Source organism: Dendropsophus ebraccatus, chromosome 10, assembly GCF_027789765.1.
Source record: "Dendropsophus ebraccatus isolate aDenEbr1 chromosome 10, aDenEbr1.pat, whole genome shotgun sequence".
NCBI classification, from domain to species: domain Eukaryota; kingdom Metazoa; phylum Chordata; class Amphibia; order Anura; family Hylidae; genus Dendropsophus; species Dendropsophus ebraccatus.
The window spans coordinates 17,877,007-17,901,136 of NC_091463.1; the positions used below are offsets into that span (position 1 = coordinate 17,877,007).

The following is a 24,130-nucleotide window of genomic DNA, read 5'->3' on the forward strand; positions in this document are numbered from 1 at the left end:
GCAGTTCCACCCTTTGTCATGACAGCTAGACCCGCCCCTCCGGGAAGGATTTGGCATCTGATTGGCTAGGGATTGACAACTGGTAGGCGGAGCTAAACAAGTGGGCAGAAATGGGGAGCAGACCCAGTGTGGGTGAGTGAGATGGGGGTGGAACCTCATGCTCCTCCTGTCTGTTGTAGAGAGTAGAACAATCCATGGCTTTCCGTATGTATCGTGAATGTTGCCATTGTCCTAGCCGGCCTGCTTGTGCTTACCCCGAATGACATTGCAAATCAGAAGAAATCAGCGCCTGCTGAGACTTGTAGTTCTCCCACAGTGAATATTCTATTAATATGACTGCAGCAAGAAGATGCCTAGTCATGCTGAGACATGGATTTCCATTGCAAATTGTATTGGCAGAACTACAAGTCCCAACATGTCTAGGTAGTCTCTTATTGCAATCCCAGGCTCTCCACTGCAGTAGAACTACAAGTCTCAGCATGACCAGCAGCTTCTGGGGTGTGAAGAGCCATAGTCTTAACACCTGCTACAGGAGAACTACAAGTCTCAGCATGACCAGCAGCTTCTGGGGTGTAAAGAGCCATAGTCTAACACCTGCTACAGGAGAACTACAAGTCTCAGCATGACCAGCAGCTTCTGGGGTGTGAAGAGCCATAGTCTAACACCTGCTACAGGAGAACTACAAGTCTCAGCATGACCAGCAGCTTCTGGGGTATGAAGAGCCATAGTCTAACACCTGCTACAGGAGAACTACAAGTCTCAGCATGACCAGCAGCTTCTGGGGTGTGAAGAGCCATAGTCTAACACCTGCTACAGGAGAACTACAAGTCTCAGCATGACCAGCAGCTTCTGGGGTGTGAAGAGCCATAGTCTAACACCTGCTACAGGAGAACTACAAGTCTCAGCATGACCAGCAGCTTCTGGGGTGTGAAGAGCCATAGTCTAACACCTGCTACAGGAGAACTACAAGTCTCAGCATGACCAGCAGCTTCTGGGGTGTGAAGAGCCATAGTCTAACACCTGCTACAGGAGATCTCTTTGTATTGGCATAATGGAGGTTGTAGGAAGAAGAACCACAAATCAGGCTATAGATTGCTGGGATTTGTAGTTCTACTGTCATAGATGGATTTTCTGTTAGCACAGGTTATTCCAGTAGCTGCCTGGTCATGCTGACACTTGTAGTTCTGCTGTAACTGTGGTGGGTCAGTATATGGCACAAGCTGCCTGGCCCTGCTGGGACTTTTAGTTTTACTGTATGGCTGACGTTGGCACAATATATTCCAGAGGCTGTCTGGTCATGCTGAGACTTGTAGTTGTACTGTAGTCAGCATAGCCTAGAATCTGCCTGGCCATGCTGAGACTTGTAGTTCTTCTATAGTAGGTTGTATATTATGGCTCTTAAGCATATCTCAGATGGTCAAGCTGAGACTTGTAGTTCTGCTATAGTATGTATCAGACTATGGCCCCAGCGTATCCCAGAAGCTGCCTGGTCATGCTGAGACTTGTAGTCCTGCTGTAGTAAGTGTCAGACTCTGGCTCCAGCGTATCCCAGAAAGTGCCTGTTCATGCTGAGACTTGTAGTTCTTCTGTAGTAGGTATCAGACTCTGGCCTCAGCGTATCCCAGAAGCTGCCTGGTCAAGCTGAGACTTGTAGTTCTTCTTTATCAAGTGTCAGACTATGGCTCCAGCATATCCCAGAAGCTGCCTGGTCAAGCTGAGACTTGTAGTTCTTCTTTATCAAGTGTCAGACTATGGCTCCAGCATATCCCAGAAGCTGCCTGGTCATGCTGAGACTTGTAGTCCTGCTGTAGTAAGTGTCAGACTCTGGCCCCAGCGTATCCCAGAAGCTGCCGGGTCATGCTGAGACTTGTAGTCCTGCTGTAGTAAGTGTCAGACTCTGGCCCCAGCGTATCCCAGAAGCTATGTCTATCTGGTGCACACTGGCAGGATATGCAGTGATCTTCTGCTATATGAATACACAGTAAAACCTAGCATCTCATCCAGGAAGCTGAGATATGAGGTGCTGTTGGTAGAGTCCTCATCTTGTAGAGTCTGAATTGAGGAAAGTGGAGTAGTCACTCCCATCAGCCCAGTTCAGGAAGATGAGAGCTGTAGTCTGATTGGCTGCTGGGGGGACTCTCCTCCATTTTTTGGGTGACGCCACCCCCTTTTGTGAGATGGGTGACATGCAAGATGCAGGACAGGAGTGCTGAGGTGAGGAGCGGAGGGGAGGGATGGTGGCAGAGCAGGGGAATGTAAGCTCAGGGAGTGCTATGGGGAAGTGGGTGTGGAAAAATCACACGAAGAACACAGAAATATACAGCCCTCCTGTCTGGGCCCACCCCCGTCATATATACACAGGACTCCCAGCATCCAGGGGACTCACATCATCTAAGAACCCAGTCTGTACCCAGTGTGGACCCCCGAGCCAGTGAGTACCCACCCAGGTCTGTCTACAGCAGCCCATATCTCAGCTTCCTACTGTTTCTTCATATAGCCTCTAATCACTGCATATCCTGCAGGTCTGCCGAGGCGGCTGTGCCAGGGTAGCAGAGCTGAGTTTGTCTATTAGCACAGCTCGTGGTAGAATCCAGATTTGTTATCTGCGATGTGCAGACAAACTCGGCTCTGCTACATCTGTAGGTGTATCAGCCGATTACCCAGCACAGTCGTGTATATTTGTGCTACACTTGTGTGTAAAACTACAACTCCCATCATACCCTGGCAGCTTTTGGAGCTGTATGAAGGGTCTTGTGACTCTTAGCAGGTTGGACAGTTGTTTTAAATACATTATACATATATTCCAGCTTTATGGAAAGGATGCAATGTTCTGCAGATTTGTACTATACTTTGTGTTTCCATTCTGTGCTGTTATTGAGATCTCAGCTAGATGTCGGTAAATGGAACCATTGTTGTTTATACTCTGAAAACTTTAAACCAAGGATGGGGAACCTTCCGCCCTCCAGCTGTTGCAAAACTACCATTCCCATCATGCCCGGACAGCCTTCAGCTGCCCGGGCATGATGGGAGTTGATTACAAGTCCCTGATTACAGAGTCACTTGTATCCAATTGAGGCAATCCCCTAAATCCGTGACTCTCCAGCAGTTGCAAAACTACGACTCCCAACATGATGGGAGTTGTAGTTTTGCTACTGCTAGAGAGACACAGGTTGAGGAACATTGGAGGATGGGCATGCTGGGAGTTGTAGTTTTGCCACAACTGGAGAATTAAGTTGCATAACTACTTATTACAGGAAAGGCCGAACCCTTGTCAGCCCTCAGTTTGGGGGTCTTCTCTACAGTTGCTTTTACAGGCTGATGCTGGCGGACCCCCACCTTAAATGTCTGACTGCAACCTGTCCTGAAAATAAGGGTTAAAGCCAATTCACTCTCTCTCTCTATTACCTTATATATATGTATACTATAAATTTAAAGGGGAACGCCACACAAATCCTTTGATTTCTCATAGTATTGTGTGTCTTTTGGCAATTTCCTGTGGGCATCTCTAACCCTTTTTCTCCCTTTCCATGTGAATCACTAGAGGGATCATGCAATAGTTGTGTCCAGTCGTAGAGATCTGCCCCTAGCTCAGGAAAGTCGTTCACTGCATACAGCACCACAGTATAGGAATCGGCTATATATCATCAGGAGAGCCCTATCATCCTCTGAACTATCGCTATAATTAAGGGGGACTTCCCCTTTAATCCGGCAGTAAATATTTTGCACAATGTGACCAGAAATAATCAATATTTCTATTATACCAGAACAAGAGTCCATTCATTCAGTTACATTGATATATTCAGAATATAGAGGGAAGAGCCCTCCGGCTGTTATAAAACTACAATGCCCATCATGCCTGGACAGCGACTGTCTAAGCATGATGGGAATTGTAGTTTTGCAACAACTGGAAGATCTGCGTTTGACACCCCTGATCTACATCCATGGCTCTGTCAGGCCATGCTGGGACTTGTAGTTTTTCAACAGCTGGAGGCCACAGGGTAGCGATCAGTGCCATATAGCTACATCCATGGCTCTGACAGAGCATGCTGGGAGTTGTAGTTTTGCAACAAGTTGGAGATAACTGATTTACATCCATAGCTGTAGCTTAGGGGTAGGGAACCATGGTTCTCCAGCTGTTGCAAAACTACAACTCCCATCATGCCTGGACAGCCAAAGCTTTAGCTTTGGCTGTCCAGGCATGATGGGAGTTGTAGTTTTGCAACAGCTGAAGAACCAAGGTTCCCTACACCTGCTGTAGCTGAAAGCTGTCAGGGCATGCTGGTAGTTGTAGTTTTACAGTGCCCTGTAGCTATATCCTTTTCTGTACACATATATATATATATATATATATATATATATATATATATATATAGTATATTTTCTGTATATATATATATATATATATATATATATATATATATAATTAGTGCCACCTGCTGTTACTTTACTTTGTGACCCTGTGCTAAAGCGGCGGGGTTACATAATATCTCTAGATATGAGGCAGGGTCAGCCAGGCGGTGAAGGGGTTAACGTCAGGTAGGAGCAGATAGAAGGTGGATGGGAGAGGTTGCAGCCATTTGCTGTATCATGCTGACGCTAGGCTGTTGCCTTTTTGTCTGCTGTGAATACAGGACTGTCAGGCTGCTTTGCTTTGTGTGTAGTGTTGTATACATTGGCAGTGCTTGCTCTGCAGAAAACACGCCCGTCCAACCTGCCAGGGCACGCCAGCTCTGCTGCTTATACTGTACTGAGCATACAGGTGGGCACTGGAGAAGTTCTGCACCCTGTTTTATAAGTGATGAGTGGGGGTCCCTCTAATAACAAGAGCAGGGGTCCCCCATTTGAATGGAGTGGTGGTCTGCCATGTCTACAGCTTTTCCATTCATCTCCAGACCCCCATTGTCATCACTATTGGACGTCCTAGTGGTCAGTCCCCCATACTGAATGAGTTTCATGATTACATATCCACCATTAACATAGCCTTGGAATATTAAAGGGATTATCCAGGATTAGAAAAAGCACAGCTACTTTCTTGCAAAAACAGCGCCACCCCTGTCCTCAGGTTGGGTGTGGTATTACAATTCAGCTCCATTCACTTTAATGGAATTGAGCTGCAAAACAGGACAGGAGAGGCGCTGTGTCTGGATAAAAAAAAAATAGCCATGTTTTTCTAAGCCTGAACAAACCCTTTAAATATTCTGGATTATCAGACAGTCATAGAAACGTGTTTCCAATTTTGTTCTCAGGCTATAGAAGCTGGGGAATCTTACTGTGTGTGAACAGGTGCCCATGTGTTGGATGTGTTCACACTGCGGATGCCAGGACAGACCCCATTATACTTCTGAGGGGGATGTTGTGTGACAGGTCCGGCTCTGCTTTAATGGTTTTAATCTAATATGGTGTTTCCTTAAAGGGGTATTCCCACCTCCAAAAGTTATTACATGCCGATCAGTGCGGTCCAACCACAAGTTGTACTCCTGGATGAATGGAGCTCAGCAGTGGTCTCAGTGGTCAGAGCCCTACTGATCAGCTTGTAATTCCTTATCCTTTCGGAGGGAGAAGTAGCCCTGATAGTAACCCTCTGTCTCCCTCTACAGAGCAGAAGATGAGTGCAGTCCATGAACAGGTGCACCTGAGCAGGTCGGAGGTATGTGGTATAATGCGGGAGGAACTATTCAGCGAGGAGGACTTCCAGCAGAGTCAGACGCACATTTTCATCGTAGTTGGTGCTTCGGTGAGTCCACTCTAGCCCTTGTCCATCTTGTCAACCCATTGTTACCACCCCAGATGATCTAAAGCAAGGAATTAGCAAGTTTTTATATAGTTTTGATTAAAAAAAATCCCACTGTTTTGTTTCTGCAGCTTCTATGCAGACCTATGTGTCTCCATAGTAACAGACTACAAGCTAACCCTGTGTAGTCGGATCCTGCAGCCCCTTCCTTCTAACTTTTAGTTCTTGCTAACCTACTAAATGTGTGTAGACTGACATTAGATATATGCATTGTACTAATCCTGTGTTACATCCACATTATAGTATTAACAATTCTTTAGGCTTCAGAGCTGAAATCTCCTAGTAGTCTTTGTTGGCAGTACAGACTGTCAGTGATGCAGGAAATCCTCACTGCATTACACTCCACTAAGTTAGGGTTGTGTCCAACAAGCTTATTGACTGTTTCCAGTAGCAGAATTGTAAATTCAGCTCTGGAGTATAATGCATTTAGCAGCCGAGGATCAGTATAAGGTAATGAATAAAATAAAGAACTTACTAATCATAGACTGTAGTGATTCTGGATTCAGTGTCTATATAGTAGTGACATGATGGAGGTGGAGTCCTCTAGAAGAGACAAGTCATCATCTATATATTTTATATCCGATAATTGAGTTTTATGTCCAACATGTACAGACATGACGTGTAACTTGTTTTACAATAGAAAAAAGTGCACGTTCACTATAGACACGTATGTACTCATAACAGTACATAGGCCCGCACCCAGGGGAAAGCCTAGTACATGCCCCAATACATTTATCCCTGGGTGAACTACAAATCCCAGCAAACAGCTGTCCAGGCATGATGGAGACCCTAGTACTAAACCTGTGATCGCTATGTTGGATTAGGGATCCGTAATATGAACCCTTAGTACAGCTATGATTAGTTCCTGACATGGTGACGTCCCACATCCGTGGCCTGTGAGGGTCCATAGCTGTGCCAGTGCTGCGGGTACAGAGGGGAGTTGCATACTTGTTAGAATAGGGATATTCAGGTCCTGCCATTGGTTCCCAGGATTTTTCCGCCAAAATCAGGACCGTTGGCAGGTACAGAATAGCCCTGTCTATTATATGTATATACTGCATATGTCCACAAGTATATGATGTAATAACCTATAGGCCGCTGGTCATGACTAGTCCAGATGATATGTATTCACCATGATATTAGGTGGAGGGCTCTTTAAGGGCTTGTGCCACTCTGTGTGTGCAAATTGTGTAACACAATAGAGGAAGAAAATTCTTTACTTAATCCCAATGAAGCAACTTGGTGGGTAGCTGTGTAACTGTGATCTGGGGGGGGGGGTCCATACACAATATCCTGCTGTCTTCACATTGTAACCACTGCTGTGGTTGTCATTCATCCATTTCCTTGCTGGAATGTATATTATGTCCATACAGTATTTCATGTCATCCTAAACTCGAGGTAAAAGGCTTAAAGGGGTACACCGACATCACATAAAAATGTAAATCACTCAGAAATCACAGAAAATTCATTTTCTCTTTGGGTATGTGTCATGTCCTCTCAGTACTTCATGGTTGAGCAGTTGCTCAGTACATTTCCAGAATGCATTGCTTTCCCTCAATTTTTTATCATAGTCCTCCCACCCTACTCAGTCCCCTCCCACAGCACTCCTGCCCTGAGAAGAACATTGCTGAACTGCTGATTTCAGTACATGACTATTGCTCTGCAGTCAGTAAATCTGCAGCACCTGCTGCATTCATTCCGTCTGTATCGCTGGCTGTTACATTGCTGTAAACTCACCTCATTCTTCCCCACATGTCCCAATAAAGGGTCTGTAAGTGACAGGTAAATTACCCTATTACCCCCATTGACATGTGCCATCTATTCCTGCCGAGATCTCAGGAGGCAAATGGATAAGCCGAGTTTTTGCTGAATAATAAGTCTCCCATGAACTGTGATCCTCACCATTGTAGCATCAGAAGGTGGAACTACTAACATTCAGTAGCACAGGGGTGTAGTTAGAGGGAGCTGGTGAGTCTTGTGCCCCAGCTACTGGGTGCGAGGGTTGGTCCCCACAACCTCCCCAGCTTTGGTCGGGGTAATGAGAAAACAGAACCTACGTCTCAGCGTCAGCATAGTAAACTGTATAAAAACTGTGTTATATAACAGGACTGGGTCTTTCTCCACACAGCTACGCCCTCTCTGGCAGGATTACTGTAGTGCAGTCTCTGGTACAGCCGGTGGCTTTGTCAGAATTACTCAGCAGTTTGACCTGATGTAAACTGTGTCGGATGAATGGCGTACACACCCATGAATGTGCCTACAGTCTACATCGCCTTGCCCTTATACTGGCACTGCCAACCTATGTCTCTGCCAGTATATAAATCCCGTTCTTTATTGTTAGATGCAAACATTGGTGAGAACTCTTTAAAGCTTTTTTTCTGCTGTATTCTGTAAGCTGTGTTCACACTGGCGTCATTATTATAAACCAAGATGACAGCGTCAAACCTGGGGGAGCTACCAATAGAGAATGACCCCAGGGTGACCTAGAGTAAGACCATGCCGCTGCTATGAGGCCCTTGGAAAGAGGTGACTTCTAGGTCCTCCTGAAGAAAATGACTCCTTTAGTCATATATTGCCCTTGTGGAGGTCATGTGGACAGGATGGCTTCACCAAACAGGAGCCTGGGAATGGGGAGGGGCAACCAACCTGTGATGTCATATGCTGTAATAAGGCATATGAAGACAACCCCTTTAACTGTTGTGACTTGAAACACGTAGCTTATTTGACTTTATGTATTTGCTTTCCTTATCTGGTGTTGATTTTACATTCCAAGACAAATTTCTTTTCCACTGGTGCAGTGCATTGAGGGAGCTTAGATGGTGCAGTGCATTGAGGGAGCTGAGATGGGGCAGTGCATTGAGGGAGCTGAGATGGGGCAGTGCATTGAGGGAGCTTATATGGTGCAGTGCATTGAGGGAGCTGAGATGGGGCAGTGCATTGAGGGAGCTTAGATGGTGCAGTGCATTGAGGGAGCTTAGATGGTGCAGTGCATTGAGGGAGCTTAGATGGTGCAGTGCATTGAGGGAGCTTAGATGGTGCAGTCCATTGAGGGAGCTTAGATGGTGCAGTGCATTGAGGGAGCTTAGATGGTGCAGTGCATTGAGGGAGCTTTGATGGTGCAGTGCATTGAGGGAGCTTAGATGGTGCAGTGCATTGAGGGAGCTTAGATGGTGCAGTGCATTGAGGGAGATTAGATGGTGCAGTGCACTGAGGGAGCTGAGATGGGGCAGTGCACTGAGGGAGCTGAGATGGGGCAGTGCACTGAGGGAGCTGAGATGGGGCAGTGCACTGAGGGAGCTGAGATGGGGCAGTGCACTGAGGGAGCTGAGATGGGGCAGTGCACTGAGGGAGCTGAGATGGTGCAGTGCACTGAGGGAGCTGAGATGGTGCAGTGCACTGAGGGAGCTGAGATGGGGCAGTGCACTGAGGGAGCTGAGATGGGGCAGTGCACTGAGGGAGCTGAGATGGGGCAGTGAACTGAGGGAGCTGAGATGGGGCAGTGCACTGAGGGAGCTGAGGTGGGGCAGTGCACTGAGGGAGCTGAGATGGGGCAGTGCACTGAGGGAGCTGAGATGATGCAGTGCACTGAAGGAGCTGAGATGATGCAGTGCACTGAGGGAGCTGAGATGGTGCAGTGCACTGAGGGAGCTGAGATGGTGCAGTGCACTGAGGGAGCTGAGATGGTGCAGTGCACTGAGGGAGCTGAGATGGTGCAGTGCATTGAGGGAGCTGAGATGCACTGCATTTTCAGAGCTGAGATGGTTTCCAGTACGCTCAATAATTGTAGAACATGTGAAGCTTACCATACACAATCGCAGTGATCAGTGCTGGAGCCTTAGGGAGCTTAGTACATGATGTATACCTATATAGTTTTTTGCCTTACCTTTTTGTGCCTTGACAAAAAAACATCCAATGTGGACCAGATCAGATTCTCAGCAGTGGTCCAACATGAGAACCGGACAGCTCTGCCTGTCACCAGAATGGCTGGGTCAGGGCAGGACTGGTGAATAGTGATAGAAGGGGATGTACAATCCAACCTGAAAACAGCAGGTGCCCAGACTCACACAAAGCTCCCAATAGCTTACAAAACAAACGTCATTGTGTGCTGCCCGGGTGAGCACTGTGCCCAGGGACACCCCATCTGCTGGCTGACTTATTTCCATTTTCTCTGTCGAAGGATACAGTCCGTTGCTCCCTGATGTCAGCCATTTTGGGTTGGGGATTGCTTTTCAATTGGATGGGTGACAGGAAGTCCTCTATATCTCCACATTATAGAGACATGTTATATATAGTGTGTGTGAATGATACTTTGGAGTTACTGTCTCTTTAACATAAACCATGTAATGCAAACAGAAAGGAACGCTAAAGGCAAAAGTAATAGATTTATCAGAACTGTCTAAAAAAAACCTGTTGCCCATAGCAACCAGTTACAGCTCCGCTTTTATATCCTAAACTTCGGTAAAATTGAAGTATAGCTCTGATTTGTTGAGGGGTGGAGCATAAGAAAGGGGTCCTTATTTTAAATCTGTGTAAGGCTCCGCCCTCTCTCAGACCCGCTCTAGGCACAGTGCGCTGTATGTCTTTTCCCTGGTTGTGATGGACAACAAATATTGTCTTTCTTTTATGCAGTTTTGGTGAGGCTCACTGTGTTCTACCTAATGCCAGCCTTAGGGGCGGAGCACGACACAGAGTCGTTTTGTCGTGTCAGACTCCGCCCTCTCTTAAAGTGTACCTGTCGTTATAAGTTTCAAAATCTAAATCAACAATAGATGTGATATAAAGCAAGTTTGCAATATACATTCATTAGTTTTTTTTGTTATCATGCTTTAAAACAAAGCTAAACTTACAAGAAATCCAGGTCCAGACACCTGAAGGCAGATTTTCTGACTTGTGCTGGTTAAAAAAAAGAGACTAGATACAGGAATTCCAGCCAGTACAGAGAGCCACGGCTCAATGTGTCCATGACTGCCTTCTCTCTGTGAGCGCTCAGATGGCCTGGGATACGCAGGACTTTCTGTTTTCTGGCTGTTTCCTGTTTTTTAGAAAAAAAAACAGTCAGAAGACAGGAAGTGCCGTGTTTTCCATGATAACTAAAAAATAAATAATGAATGTAAATTGCAAACTTGCTTTATATCACATCTACTGATGATTTTAGTTATTTGAAGTTATAACGACAGTGACACTTTAAGCCCAACACTAGACGATCCCTGGAGGGTTCCTTTACGAAAAAGAAAAGGACATTTTATGTAATTTTGGCTGTGTTTTCTGATGTGTGTGGGTAATTGTACAGTGATGATACTGAATTACACTGTGTTTTAATATGTATTTTCCCCCCATTTTTATTCTATAGGGAGATTTAGCAAAGAAGAAGATCTATCCTACCCTATGGTGAGTCACTGTAGACAGGCGTACATCTACAGCATTCATGACTGGAGCCCATTACATATGTCTACCCAACATGACACTTATGTAAAGGTCCTGTTCCAGTACCAGGACCTGCTGCCATCATATAGGCATCTAGATGGGACTTGTGCATCTAGATGGCATATAGATGGGACTATATGGTCTGTTGTCGCTACATGGTGCCACCTCTGCAGTATGGGTGGTCTGGGCCTACACAAGAGCCTGCAGATCCAGGGTAGTCCTCCCTCTCTGTTGTTAGCCAGTAAAGCACTCACTGTATAGTCTTTCTGTTGGTTCAAAGCTACCCATACAGCTGTCATTACGGTATAGAAGCCAGAGTGGCATGTAGTTGGCCACTATGCCACCTGATAGACATCCACTGTGTTTATGCCACCACCTCATCAGTGTGTCCTTCACCCACATCATCTCACCAGCAGGGGCAGTGTGTACTCCCCGCATCATCAGACCAGCATGGGCGATGTATTCTTCACATCAAAGCAGCAGGGGCAGTGTGTCCGCCCCACATCATCACACCCCCAGGGATAAGTGTGCTCCCCACATCATCACATCAGCAGGGAGTAGTGTATCCTTCCCACATCATCACACCAGCAGGGGGCAATGTATTCTCCACATCCCAGCAGAAGTGGACAGTGTGTCCTCCACATCGTCACAGCAGCAGAGGCAGTGTGTCCGTCCCACATCATCACACCAGCAGGAGGCTGTGTGTCCCCCCTCCACACACACATCTTCACACCAGCAAGGGGCACTGTGTCCTCCACATCATCACACAAGTAGGGGAGTAGTGTGTCCTCCACATCATCACACCAGCAGGGGCTGTGTGTCCTCCCCACATCATCACACCAGCAGGGGCTGTGTGTCCTCCCCACATCATCACACCAGCAGGGGGCAGTGTGCCCCCACATCATCACTCAAGTGGGGAGTAGTGTGTCCTCTCCACATCATCACACCAGCAGGGGGCAGTGTGTCTTCCCACATCATCACACCAGCAGGGGGCAGTGTGCCCTCCCACATCATACCCCCAGCACCCTCTTTAAAGGGGGATAAAATAGTGTCCGGAACTGTCCAGAGCAGTAGCAAATACCCCCATTAATATGGTTGTATTCTGTATTGTTGTCTTCCAGGTGGCTGTATAATGATGGTCTCCTCCCTGAAGATACCTACATAGTTGGTTTTGCACGTTCAAAACTGACTGTACAGGACATCCGAAAACAGAGCGAGCCTTACTTCAAGGTATAGTATACATAGATATATTGTATTGCTCAGATGACACACAGCGGATATAGTCGGCTGCTAGTCTTTAGGGCAGTGCCATAAAATACAAGGAAATTCTATGTAAAGCAAAGTGTTTTCACAGATTAGGTTTCCTTTCTCTTCCGTCTGTACATCGGCCCCCTTCTGCTCATAAAGACCATCTCCTTAATAAAAATAATGCTAATGTCTGCAATTCTTTTAAAGGGACACTCACTGATGGAAAAAAATAATGCTCCATGCAGAAGATGTTGGAACAGAATGACACTTTCTATGTGTGATGTAATGATGATGTATGTGAGCCATTACAATATTGTAGCAAAGGGAGAAGTTTATTGGAGAAAACTACAGTTGTGCAGAGGCTTTAGGACCCTGTTGTTGCTTCTAGTCTGGATACAAGATTAGATATGGTTGGGCCTGCAGGATACAGGTTCTGTATGGCATCCTGCAGCACATTTGCCCACATATGTTACAGCTGGGTCTGTAGATCCTGCACACTTGTTGGTTGCTGTGGCTGCATCCCAGTTGGTCCCATAAATGTTGGATAGGTGACAAATCTGGTGACCGGTCAACCAAGGAAGCTGTTGATGTCCCTCGTATCACTTCTAGGCATGACTACTGTCATATGTGATGGCTCCACACATCATCACACCAGCAGGGGGCAGTGTGTCCTCCACACATCATCACACCAGAGGGGGGCAGTGTGTCCTCCACACATCATCACACCAGAAGGGGGCAATGTGTGCTCCACACATCATCACACCAGAAGGGGGCAGTGTGTGCTCCACACATCATCACACCAGCAGGGGGCAGTGTGTCCTCCACACATCATCACACCAGCAGGGGGCAGTGTGTCCTCCACACATCATCACACCAGCAGGGGGCAGTGTGTCCTCCACACATCATCACACCAGAGGGGGGCAGTGTGTCCTCCACACATCATCACACCAGCAGGGGGCAGTGTGTCCTCCACACATCATCACACCAGCAGGGGGCAGTGTGTCCTCCACACATCATCACACCAGCAGGGGGCAGTGTGTCCTCCACACATCATCACACCAGCAGGGGGCAGTGTGTCCTCCACACATCATCGCACCAGCAGGGGGCAGTGTGTGCTCCACATATCATCACACCAGCTGAAGGCAGTGTGTCCTCCCCACATCATCACACCAGCAGGGGGAAGTGTGCCCTCCCCACATCATCACACCAGCAGGGGACAGTGCATCCTCCACATCATCACACCTACAGGGGGCAGTGTGTCCTCCCCACATCATCACATCAGCAGAGTGCAGTGTGTCTTCCTCACATCATCACATCAGCAGAGTGCAGTGTGTCCTCCCCACATCATCACATCAGCAGAGTGCAGTGTGTCCTCCCCACATCATCACACCAGCAGAGTGCAGTGTGTCTTCCCCACATCATCACACCAGCAGGGGGCATTGTGTCCCCCCCCCCCCCCACATCATCAGGCCAGCAGAGTGCAGTGTGTCTTCCTCACATTATCACACCAGCAGGGGGCAGTGCGTCCTCCACATCATCAGGCCAGCAGAGTGCAGTGTGTCTTCCCCACATCATCACACCAGCAGAGGGCATTGTGTCCTCCCCACATCATCACACCAGCAGGGGGCATTGTGTCCCCCCACATTATCAGGCCAGCAGAGTGCAGTGTGTCTTCCTCACATCATCATACCAGCAGGGGGCAGTGCGTCCTCCACATCATCAGGCCAGCAGAGGGCAGTGTGTCTTCCCCATATCATCACACCATCATGAAGGTGACTGCTGTCAATGGCCAGACCTGTAATGGATGCTGTGACACCAAATTCCCTTTTGCTGCTCTTCTCCCAACATCTCCTAGCGGCTTCTCCACCCTAGATGGTGGCAATTCATCTAAACCACCGTCCTACTTCACTCCGTCCATTGATTCATCTCCTCTCATAGTCGTGTAGCCTCTGAGAGCCTGTGTGTAGCAGTTTTACGCCCTCATGTGGCGAGATTCAGTGTGTAATCCAACCTTACCTGTAATCATTACATATAATAGACATAACTAACTGCATCAGGCATCTTTTTTTGAGTGTGTTATTATTATGTCAGTCAGTTATTGGTTAGGATTCCCCAAAAAATTGGTGTTGTTTAGTCTGAGGGCCCTATTACAGAGTTATTATCTGCTAAATTCGTCCGATTCAGGCAGGTAATGATCAGCCAATGATCGGCATTAGAGATGAGCCGGTGGCTGAAGAAGGTGGATGAAGGCCTAGGTAAAGATACTGTATAAAGATAGCTGTATCCATGTCTTCCCGGACTCCCTAGGGATGCATCCAACTTCAGCCACTGCTAATCAAATGCCACATACTCAGGTTCGCTCCTCTCTAGTAGTTATACTTACCTCTCCAGGCTCCCCTGGTGTCCTCCTGCCTGCTCCCTGCTGACTGCAGCAGCTGCTGACACTTACGAACCCATCCCTGTAATGACAGCCCGCTCAGCCAATCACTGACTTCGGTGCTGTCCCGTCTCTGTTAGTGATTGGCTGTGCAGGCTAGTTTAGAAATGCTGTCATTAACGGCGTCCGTGCAGCCCTTGCTGCATGATAATCGAGCCGTGTAATAGGTTCTGTAATCGAGTACTGACCTAACAGATTGCTTACCCAGCATATGGGGTTCTCTAATATGGCCCCAAGAGCTGCGGCGCCATCTAGTGGCGCAATTAGTAACTTAACATGTTTATGTGTAATTTCTAGGTCACTCCAAATGATGGTGACAAGATCAACGCCTTCTTCAAGAGGAACTCCTATGTCTCAGGGCAGTATTCAGATGAGGCTTCCTTTAAAGCTCTGAATACCCACATAATGGCATTACCGAATGGGGCAAAGGCCAACCGCCTCTTCTATCTGGCAGTTCCACCCAGCGTGTACCATGACGTGACCCGGAACATCAGAGTGACCTGTATGAGCTCAGTGTACGTACATTATAGTGTGCCAGTCACAGTGAGAGACGGGGGTGTACCCATACATCGTAGGGGACCAGGCTTGGAAATTCACAAAAAATTCACAAAAAAAGGAAAAACTTTACTCAGTCCTTAGAACTGGCATTGAAATAGGATAAACTGGTAACAGTCAGACGGGACTCGCTGTCTGACCTTGGTTGACATGTTTAATGTGGCACAGGTCAAGATTCAACCATCCGATCCTGCGGCTGCCCAGTCAGCTCCCTGATGAGTTCATTGCACCCGTCCATGCTGTCAGCAGCTGTCTGTGTACATAATATAGCGTGGGCTGACTGGATGTATGGAGTCCCATACACAGTGAATGGAGCAGAGGTTAAGCATGCATGCTGCCACCGCTCCATTCACTGAGAGGACGTAAGACCTCTATTCTTGGGATGAGTGGGGGTCCAGCAGTCAGATCCCACCAAGCTAGCTATCCCCTATCGTGAATAGGCGATCACCCCCCTTACAGGGGTACTCCGGCGAAAATCTTTTTCTTTTAAATCAACTAGTTTTAGAAAGTTATATAGATTTGTAATTTACTTCTATTTAAAAATCTCAAGTCTCCCAGTACTTATCAGCTGCTGTATGCCCTGCAGGATGTGGTGTATTCGTTTCAGTCTGTCACCTCTGTCCATGTCAGGAACTGTCCAGATCAGTAGAAAATCCCCATAGAAAATCTCTCCTGCTCTGGACAGTTCCTGACATGGACAGAGGTGGCAGCAGAGAGCACTGTATCAGACTGGAAAGAAATCACTATTTCCTTCAGGACATACATCAGCTGATAAGTAATGGAAGGCTTGAGAGTTTTAAATAGAAGTGAATTACAAATCTATATAACTTTCTGAAACCAGTTGATTTGAAAGAGAGAGATTTTTGCCGGAGTACCCCTTTAATACATCTCACTATAATATTAGGCTTTGTATTTTTATCATCTCACTTTTCGTTGTCTTCCTCACCTCTCGCAGTGGTTGGAATAGGGTGATCGTGGAAAAGCCATTTGGGAAAGATCTGGAAAGTTCGAACAAGTTATCGGAACACATCTCGGCACTCTACCAAGAAAATCAGATTTACCGTATTGACCACTATTTAGGCAAAGAGATGGTGCAGAACCTCATGGTGCTCAGGTGAGACGCATGGTCTCTTCTCTTTCCTCCATCCAGCAGCTTCTCTTATACCTACCAGCCTTTTCTTGTGTATCCTTCAGATTTGGAAATCGGATATTTGGTCCTCTATGGAATCGGGATCACATTGCTTCTGTGGTCTTCACCTTTAAGGAACCCTTCGGGACTCAGGGGCGAGGAGGATACTTTGATGAATTTGGGATAATCAGGTAGATATATCAGCAATGTGATTGATGCAGGAGACCGTCCGGTCCTGGACTTTGCCTAATGGTGGCCCTGTCTTCTAGAGATGTCATGCAGAACCACTTGCTGCAGATGATGTGCTTGGTGGCCATGGAGAAACCAGTTTCTACTAACTCAGATGATGTGCGGGATGAGAAGGTGATGGCCTATTTTATTTGTTACCCTGTACCCTATACCAAAGTCTGGTGCCGACTAACACTGCCGTACCCTAACCACCCGGGACAAGGACTATTGGACATGTCTCTTCACATTGCAGACACAATCATCTGTAATTGGAATGTTATATATATATATATATATATATATAATATATATATATAATTTTTTTCTTCACAGGTGAAGGTGCTGAAGTGTGTGCCCGAGTTGACCCTTAATAATATTGTCTTTGGGCAATATGTGGGTAATCCTGAGGGAAAAGGAGAGGAACAGAAGGGCTATTTGGATGACCCCACCGTACCCAAAGGCTCCCTCACCCCAACATTTGCTACTGCTGCCCTGTATGTACAGAACGAGAGATGGGATGGTAAGAGGTCGCTCCATGTTCTGTATAATATGAACAGAATTGGTTGCGTTATCAGTACTGTATTCGCCTCTTGACCATATATAACCATATAGAATCTCGGAGAGGACATACTGCTCATCATTCATGTATATACATTGGGGGAGATTTATCAAACATGGTGTAAAGTGAAACTGGCTCAGTTGTCCCTAGCAACCAATCAGATTCCACCTTTCATTTCTCACAGACTCTTTGGAAAATGAAAGGTGGAATCTGATTGGTTGTTAGGGGCGACTGAGCCAGTTTCACTTTACACCATGTTTGATAAATCTCCCCCATTGTACTTGTGCTTGTCTTAAAGGAAACCTGTCATATTGAAAGTGCAGTCCAATCTATCAGCATCATGTTATAGAGCAGGAGGAGCTGAGCAGATTAATATATAGTTTTGTGGGGAAAGATTCTGTATAACTTGTCATTTACTGGTGAGAATCTTTGCTTATTTAGGGCTTAGGAGTCCAGTGGGCGGTCCCAATCAGTGATTGGCACCTCTCCTTGATTTAAAGGGACAGTGTCACCTTTTTGAATTTTTTTTAATAAAAGGTATTTAGAGAAAATAAGTGTGTTCTATATTTTTTTTTTTTTTTTTACATGGTGCTTGAGTGTTTTTTAATCAATTTGATGCCTGCACAGGGGGCTGCCATGTTTATAGTGTCTGTGTGTGACGTCATTTCACGACACACACACAGACACTATACGGCACCTCCAGAACATTGGAGTGAACCGACGGAGTCCGTCTGGTTCACTCAGACTGGAGGCTCCGTCACTGTGTACTGCGCATGTGCATAGACATGCGCAGTACACAGCTGAAGTACATGGGGCAGGGTGGTGGGGCCATTTTCGTGAAGCCTCTGGCCAGCAAGACGCACGAGAGGGGAGAGAGAGACCGCACAGTGAGTGTGCTGGAGAACACTGTGCAGCTCTCTCTCCCCCCCCCCCCCAGTGTCGGACTGGCCGCATCCCCCCACTAACCGTTCAGCGCACCGCCGGCGACGCCGCAGGCCAGGCAGGGGTGGTCTGGGTAGGACAGTCTCCCCCCGTACAGTCACCGGGCCGCTGTGAGCTTCGAGCACGGACAGGCTGTAATACACTGTCCCGGAAGCTCACAGCTGCAGCCCCTCGGTGCACTGACTTCTCTCCTGCTCGGTGACGTCATTGTTGCAGAGCAGGAGAGAAGTCCGTGCACAGAGTGGCTGCAGCTGTGAGCTTCCGGGACGGTGTATTACAGCCTGTCCGTGCTCGAAGCTCACAGCGGCCCGGTGACTGTACGGGGGGAGACTGTCCTACCCAGACCACCCCTGCCTGGCCTGCGGCGTCGCCGGCGGTGTGCTGAACGGTTAGTGGGGGAAAGCTCAACGCAGCCCTCTAACTGTACTGGGAAGCCTCTGCCCTGCCTTCTCCTCGTGCCCCCACCACCACCAGTTGCTCCCCCTGTCACCCCAGCCTCTCCCTCCTGTCATCCCAGCCTCCCCTGTCACCCCAGCCTCCTCCAGCCTCTCCCTCCTGTCACCCCAGCCTCCCCCTCCCCTGTCACTCCAGCCTCTTTCTCCTGTCACCCCAGCCTTCTCCAGCCTCTCTTTCCTGTCACCCCAGCCTCTCCCTCTTGTCACCCCAGCCTCCCCCTCCCCTGTCACCCCAGCCTCTCCCTCCTGTCATCCCAGCCTCCCCTGTCACCCCAGCCTCCCCCTCCCCTGTCACCCCAGCCTCCTCCAGCCTCTTCCTCCTGTCACCCCAGCCTCCCCTCCCCTGTCACCCCAGCCTCCTCCAGCCTCTTTCTCCTGTCATCCCAGCCTCCCCCTCCCCTGTCACCCCAGCCTCCTCCAGCCTCTTCCTCCTGTCACCCCAGCCTCCCCTCCCCTGTCACCCCAGCCTCCTCCAGCCTCTTCCTCCTATCATCCGAGCCTCCCCCTCCCCTGTCATCCCAGCCTCACCCTCCTGTCACCCCAGCCTCCCCCTTCCCTGTCACCCCAGCCTCCTCCAGCCTCTCCCTCCTGTCACCCCAGCCTCTCCCCCCTGTCACCCCAGCCTCCCCCTCCCCTGTCACCCCAGCCTCCTCCAGCCTCTTCCTCCTGTCACCCCAGCCTCCCCTCCCCTGTCACCCCAGCCTCCTCCAGCCTCTTTCTCCTGTCATCCCAGCCTCCCCCTCCCCTGTCACCCCAGCCTCCTCCAGCCTCTTCCTCCTGTCACCCCAGCCTCCCCTCCCCTGTCACCCCAGCCTCCTCCAGCCTCTTCCTCCTGTCATCCCAGCCTCCCCCTCCCCTGTCATCCCAGCCTCACCCTCCTGTCACCCCAGCCTCCCCCTTCCCTGTCACCCCAGCCTCCTCCAGCCTCTCCCTCCTGTCACCCCAGCCTCTCCCTCCTGTCACCCCAGCCTCTTCCAGCCTCCCCCCGTCACCCCAGCCTCTTCCAGCCTCCCCCCCGTCACCCCAGCCTCCCCCCCCGTCACCCCAGCCCGTCCCTCTTCCAGCGAACAATAGCCTGTACATATACACACATATATATATATATACACACACACACATATAGGCTACGTTCACACAACGTCAATAAACGGCCGCTAAAAAACGGCCATTATTGCTGCAATTTGACCACAATGGCAATGCATTGAAGTCAATGGGAGGACGGACGTCCAATGCACACACTGCATTGAAAAACGGCCGTTGACTTCAATGCATTGCCATTGCAGTCAGTTAAATTGCGGCAAAAACGGCCGTTTTGTGAACCTAGCCATATACACATTAAGGCTATGTTCACACTACGTAAGTTTCCAGCCGTAGCGTGTTCCGTGAATAAGCGGCCGGAGATTTACGTAGTTTGCGTACAATGTAAAGTATACGATCCCGGCTGCACAGTTCACACTACGTAAGAACTTACGCCAGGATCGTATACGGCGGCGTAAAAAATGAACCAGACCATTGTTTCTGGACGGAAATGCTGTAACTTACGCCCGTAGCGTTACATGCGGTCCCGTACGTAGTGGTGATTTCTTCTTTTTTCCACTCTTCTTTGCTGATCCAAAAGGTTCTGTGGGGTGTCCGGGGATTTCCAAGTAAAATACCGCTGTCAGATCACTACGTATGGCGCTCGGGAAGCGTAAGTAGGTAGCCGGCCGCAACTAGCGTAAATCTCCGGCCGGAGTTTAACACGTATATATCCGGCCGTGAAAATATGCGGCCGGATATATACGTAGTGTGAACATGGCCCTAGGCTATGTTCAACAGCATCCGTATCAGATGCAGGAACGTTCTTTATTCACAATTGATTTGGTGGCTGTGCCCGCAAATCAATTAGCCATTCACTCCAGTGCAATGTGCGGCCGTGCTGCACATTGCGCTTTGTGAACAGCTGATGTATCCGGACGCTGTTCAGTGAACAGTGTCCGGAAATAATGTCCAGGAACATTATTCTAACGCCCGTTCTAAAGATCGGGCGTTAGAATTACGCTATGTGAACACAACGGGCGACATTGCATTGACTTCAATGCAATGCCACCCCTGCAGTAAAGAACGGACACTGAGGCAATTGCAATCAGCATCTGTTCTTTACTACAAAATGACGTTATGTGAACATAGCCATACACACATATCTATATATACACACACACATCTCTATCTCCTATCTATCTATCTATCTATCTATCTATCTATCTATTATCTATCTATCTATCTATCTATCTATCTATCTATCTATCTATCTATCTCCTATCTATCTCCTATCTATCTATCTATCTATCTATCTATCTATCTATCTATCTATCTATCTCCTATCTATCTCCTATCTATCTATCTATCTATCTATCTATCTATCTATCTATCTATCTATCTATCTCCTATCTATCTTTCTATCTATCTATGGCTGCGTGCACACTACGGAAATGCCGCGTATAACCCGCGGCGTATTCCGTCGCTCGTCCCCGCACGCGGCGCGCATTTCCGTCCGTGCCATAGACACTGTTCTGTGCACGGGCGGATTCCGCATTCCGTCAAAAGAATTGACATGTCAATTCTTTTGACGGAATGCAGAATCCGCCCGTGCACAAACAGTGTCTATGGCACAGGCGAAAATGCGCGCCGCCGCGTGCGGAGATGAGCGACGGAATACGCTGCGGGTTATACGCGGCAATTCCGTAGTGTGCACGCACCCTATCTGTGTAATGTGTGACACAGCGGACACCAGAGAACAATACTCTGGTGCCTTTACTCTCCTGTATATGTATACCCTCTACCTGTGTAATGTGTGACATGAGTTGTCTGTATGAGTGTAACAACAATACTATGTGCATTCGGGGGATGGGCGGCTATATGTGGTTCTGCAGCGAGTTGAGGTGTATTAGGAGGTTCTGCAGCAGCTGAGGTGTATTATCGGCTAGGGACATGCTTCTTGTATCTGTACTGCTGTGCAGACAACAACAAAATGGCTCTGCCCAACAGTACACATAATATCACCTTTCTCCTCTTTGTTCTTTTGTGAAAAGAGGGGGGAGGTGATGATGTCACAGCAGCTGAGCAGGGACTGCCTCTTTTTTTCAGCATCCCTATTTCAGGCTGCTTTTACCAGCAGTTTCCTGCTGGAGCTCCCCCTGGTGGCCATCACTGGGAAATATGGAAAATTAGATCGTTAATTTTTCATATTTCCTTACGTGTAAAAAAAATAAAAAACACATATAAATTAACAAAAAAAAATAACAAGTTCACTTTTAACACTTTCAAAAATTTTTTTTACTTGGCGACACATTCCCTTTAAACTGGCCATGGGCTACTAAACCCAGTGAGCATATGTCAATAAATTAGAAGGTCTTCTGAATCTTTTTCCATAAATTATATATATATATATATATATATATATATATATATATATATATATATATATATATATATATATAGCGATCAGCTTAGCTCCTCCTGCTCTGTAACATGATACCTGCAGAATTCTAACGTGACAGGTTCACTTTAAGAAGCCTAATACAGGATATATATGTATATATAGTGTGTATTTTTTACATGGTGCTTCTGGGTATTTCACCCCCTAATTCCCACAGGTGTGCCATTCATCATGCGCTGTGGGAAGGCCCTGAATGAGAGAAAGGCGGAGGTCCGGCTGCAGTTCCGAGAAGTTCCAGGTGATATTTTCCAAGGACAATGCAAGAGGAACGAACTGGTGATAAGAGTCCAACCTGATGAAGCTGTTTACACAAAGATGATGACCAAGAAACCCGGAATGTTCTTCAACCCTGAGGAATCCGAGTTAGATCTGACCTATGGCAACAGATACAAGGTAGGTATCTCAACCCTCAGCACCATCTGCAATAACCCAGCACCTGATTATCACAGGAAGTCATATATGTACCTACGCTCATTGACCACTGTGTATACAACAATCAGGAAGGTAGTGACAGTAATAAACCATCTCTGCCTTCTCTTCGGAGAGCTCGCCTATCAGTGACTGTCAGAGCCTGTAGACTTTGCTACTATGTTCAGGCTGACAGTAATCCACCCAGACACATGAATGTTCTCTATAAAGAGAGGAGGGGTAAAGCAGCGGCTTATCTCTCTGAGAACAAAGGGTTGGGAAGCTAAAATCCATCATGCCTGACCCTTGTCTACTATACAGGCTGATTTTCCAGATCAGGGTTCACTTAACAAGTCTATTATACAGCTTGGCTATGGGGTGGCTATGGTTGCATAGATGATCATTGGATCACTTTTATTAATTGTTGGCCGCACATCCCTTAATAACACTAGAGATTAACTGCTGATGGGATAATATTTTCATAGGTTAAAATCATACTTTGCTTGTGCGTCAGCGGATCTATACAGGCCGATATAGTCCAGTGTAATAGGGTCCTGATCATGGCTGTGCACCAATGGAGTAGAGCCGAAAAGCGGCCAGCATCAGGGTAAGCAGCACACATGCAGACTACACCGGCCCATCTGCTATACTAACCATATAACATACAGACAATAAAGCTGTTACCATATCTATTAATTGCTTTCTGCATTATCATCTCAGGATGTGAAGCTGCCCGATGCCTATGAGCGGCTGATCCTGGACGTGTTCTGCGGAAATCAGATGCACTTTGTGCGCAGGTAAGTCCTGCACTCGCTGCAGCCCACAGAACATTGGGGCAACGTGTTAATCCAAAGTTATGGTCAATCTGTTTGCCTCACTAATTCCACCCACTTTTATTTTTTTCACTTCTTTTTTCATATTTGTCAGCGATGAGTTGAAGGAAGCTTGGAGGATCTTCACCCCCATCCTGCATCAGCTGGAGAAAGAGAAGATCAAACCCCTGCCCTACAAATACGGGAGGTGAGCAAGTACCCAATATATATGTACGCAACCCTGGCTGAAGGGGGTCCTGGGTGGCAATTTACTGAGAGCCCCAGTCACTGAGCCCAGGACCAAGGATTGCATGGCTGCTGCCTGTCCAGACCTATAGACTCCAGGAGACACTTTAGTTTTCCTCCCCCATCCTATATAGTGGTCCATTTTAGGCTTATTTTCCATTATGGGGGTCTCCCAAGGCAAATGATTTACTCTGATGGTCTCTCCAATTGCATTGTGATACATATCTGCCTGGAGGATCCCTGGGGGCTCATGCTACTTGGTAATGGCCTCCCTACATACTTAGGCCTTATTTACATGTCCCATAAAATTGTCTGTGGTCGCAGATCCGTGACCATGGATAATTTTAGAGCCCATTAAATCCTATGTGTGCATTCGTACCATCTGTGCTGTGATCCTTGCCGCGAAAAAATAGGGCAG

At 47.6% G+C, this 24,130-nt stretch overlaps 1 protein-coding gene across 4 annotated transcripts in view; it reads left to right on the forward strand.

The window, feature by feature from the left end:
• Window positions 1–40: 40 nt before the first annotated feature.
• G6PD (glucose-6-phosphate dehydrogenase) overlaps window positions 41–24,130 on the forward strand; it is a 31,138-nt gene continuing 7,048 nt past the window's right edge. The window contains exons 1-12 of one of the 4 annotated variants that reach the window (XM_069986537.1): window positions 41–132; window positions 5,598–5,734; window positions 11,142–11,179; window positions 12,337–12,445; window positions 15,198–15,415; window positions 16,411–16,569; window positions 16,650–16,775; window positions 16,854–16,947; window positions 17,146–17,332; window positions 22,404–22,639; window positions 23,375–23,451; window positions 23,582–23,674. In XM_069986537.1, coding sequence (XP_069842638.1) covers window positions 111–132; window positions 5,598–5,734; window positions 11,142–11,179; window positions 12,337–12,445; window positions 15,198–15,415; window positions 16,411–16,569; window positions 16,650–16,775; window positions 16,854–16,947; window positions 17,146–17,332; window positions 22,404–22,639; window positions 23,375–23,451; window positions 23,582–23,674 — 1,496 coding nt within the window. In that variant the 5' untranslated portion in view covers window positions 41–110. The other 3 variants (XM_069986538.1, XM_069986540.1, XM_069986539.1) reach the window with 3 other exon arrangements.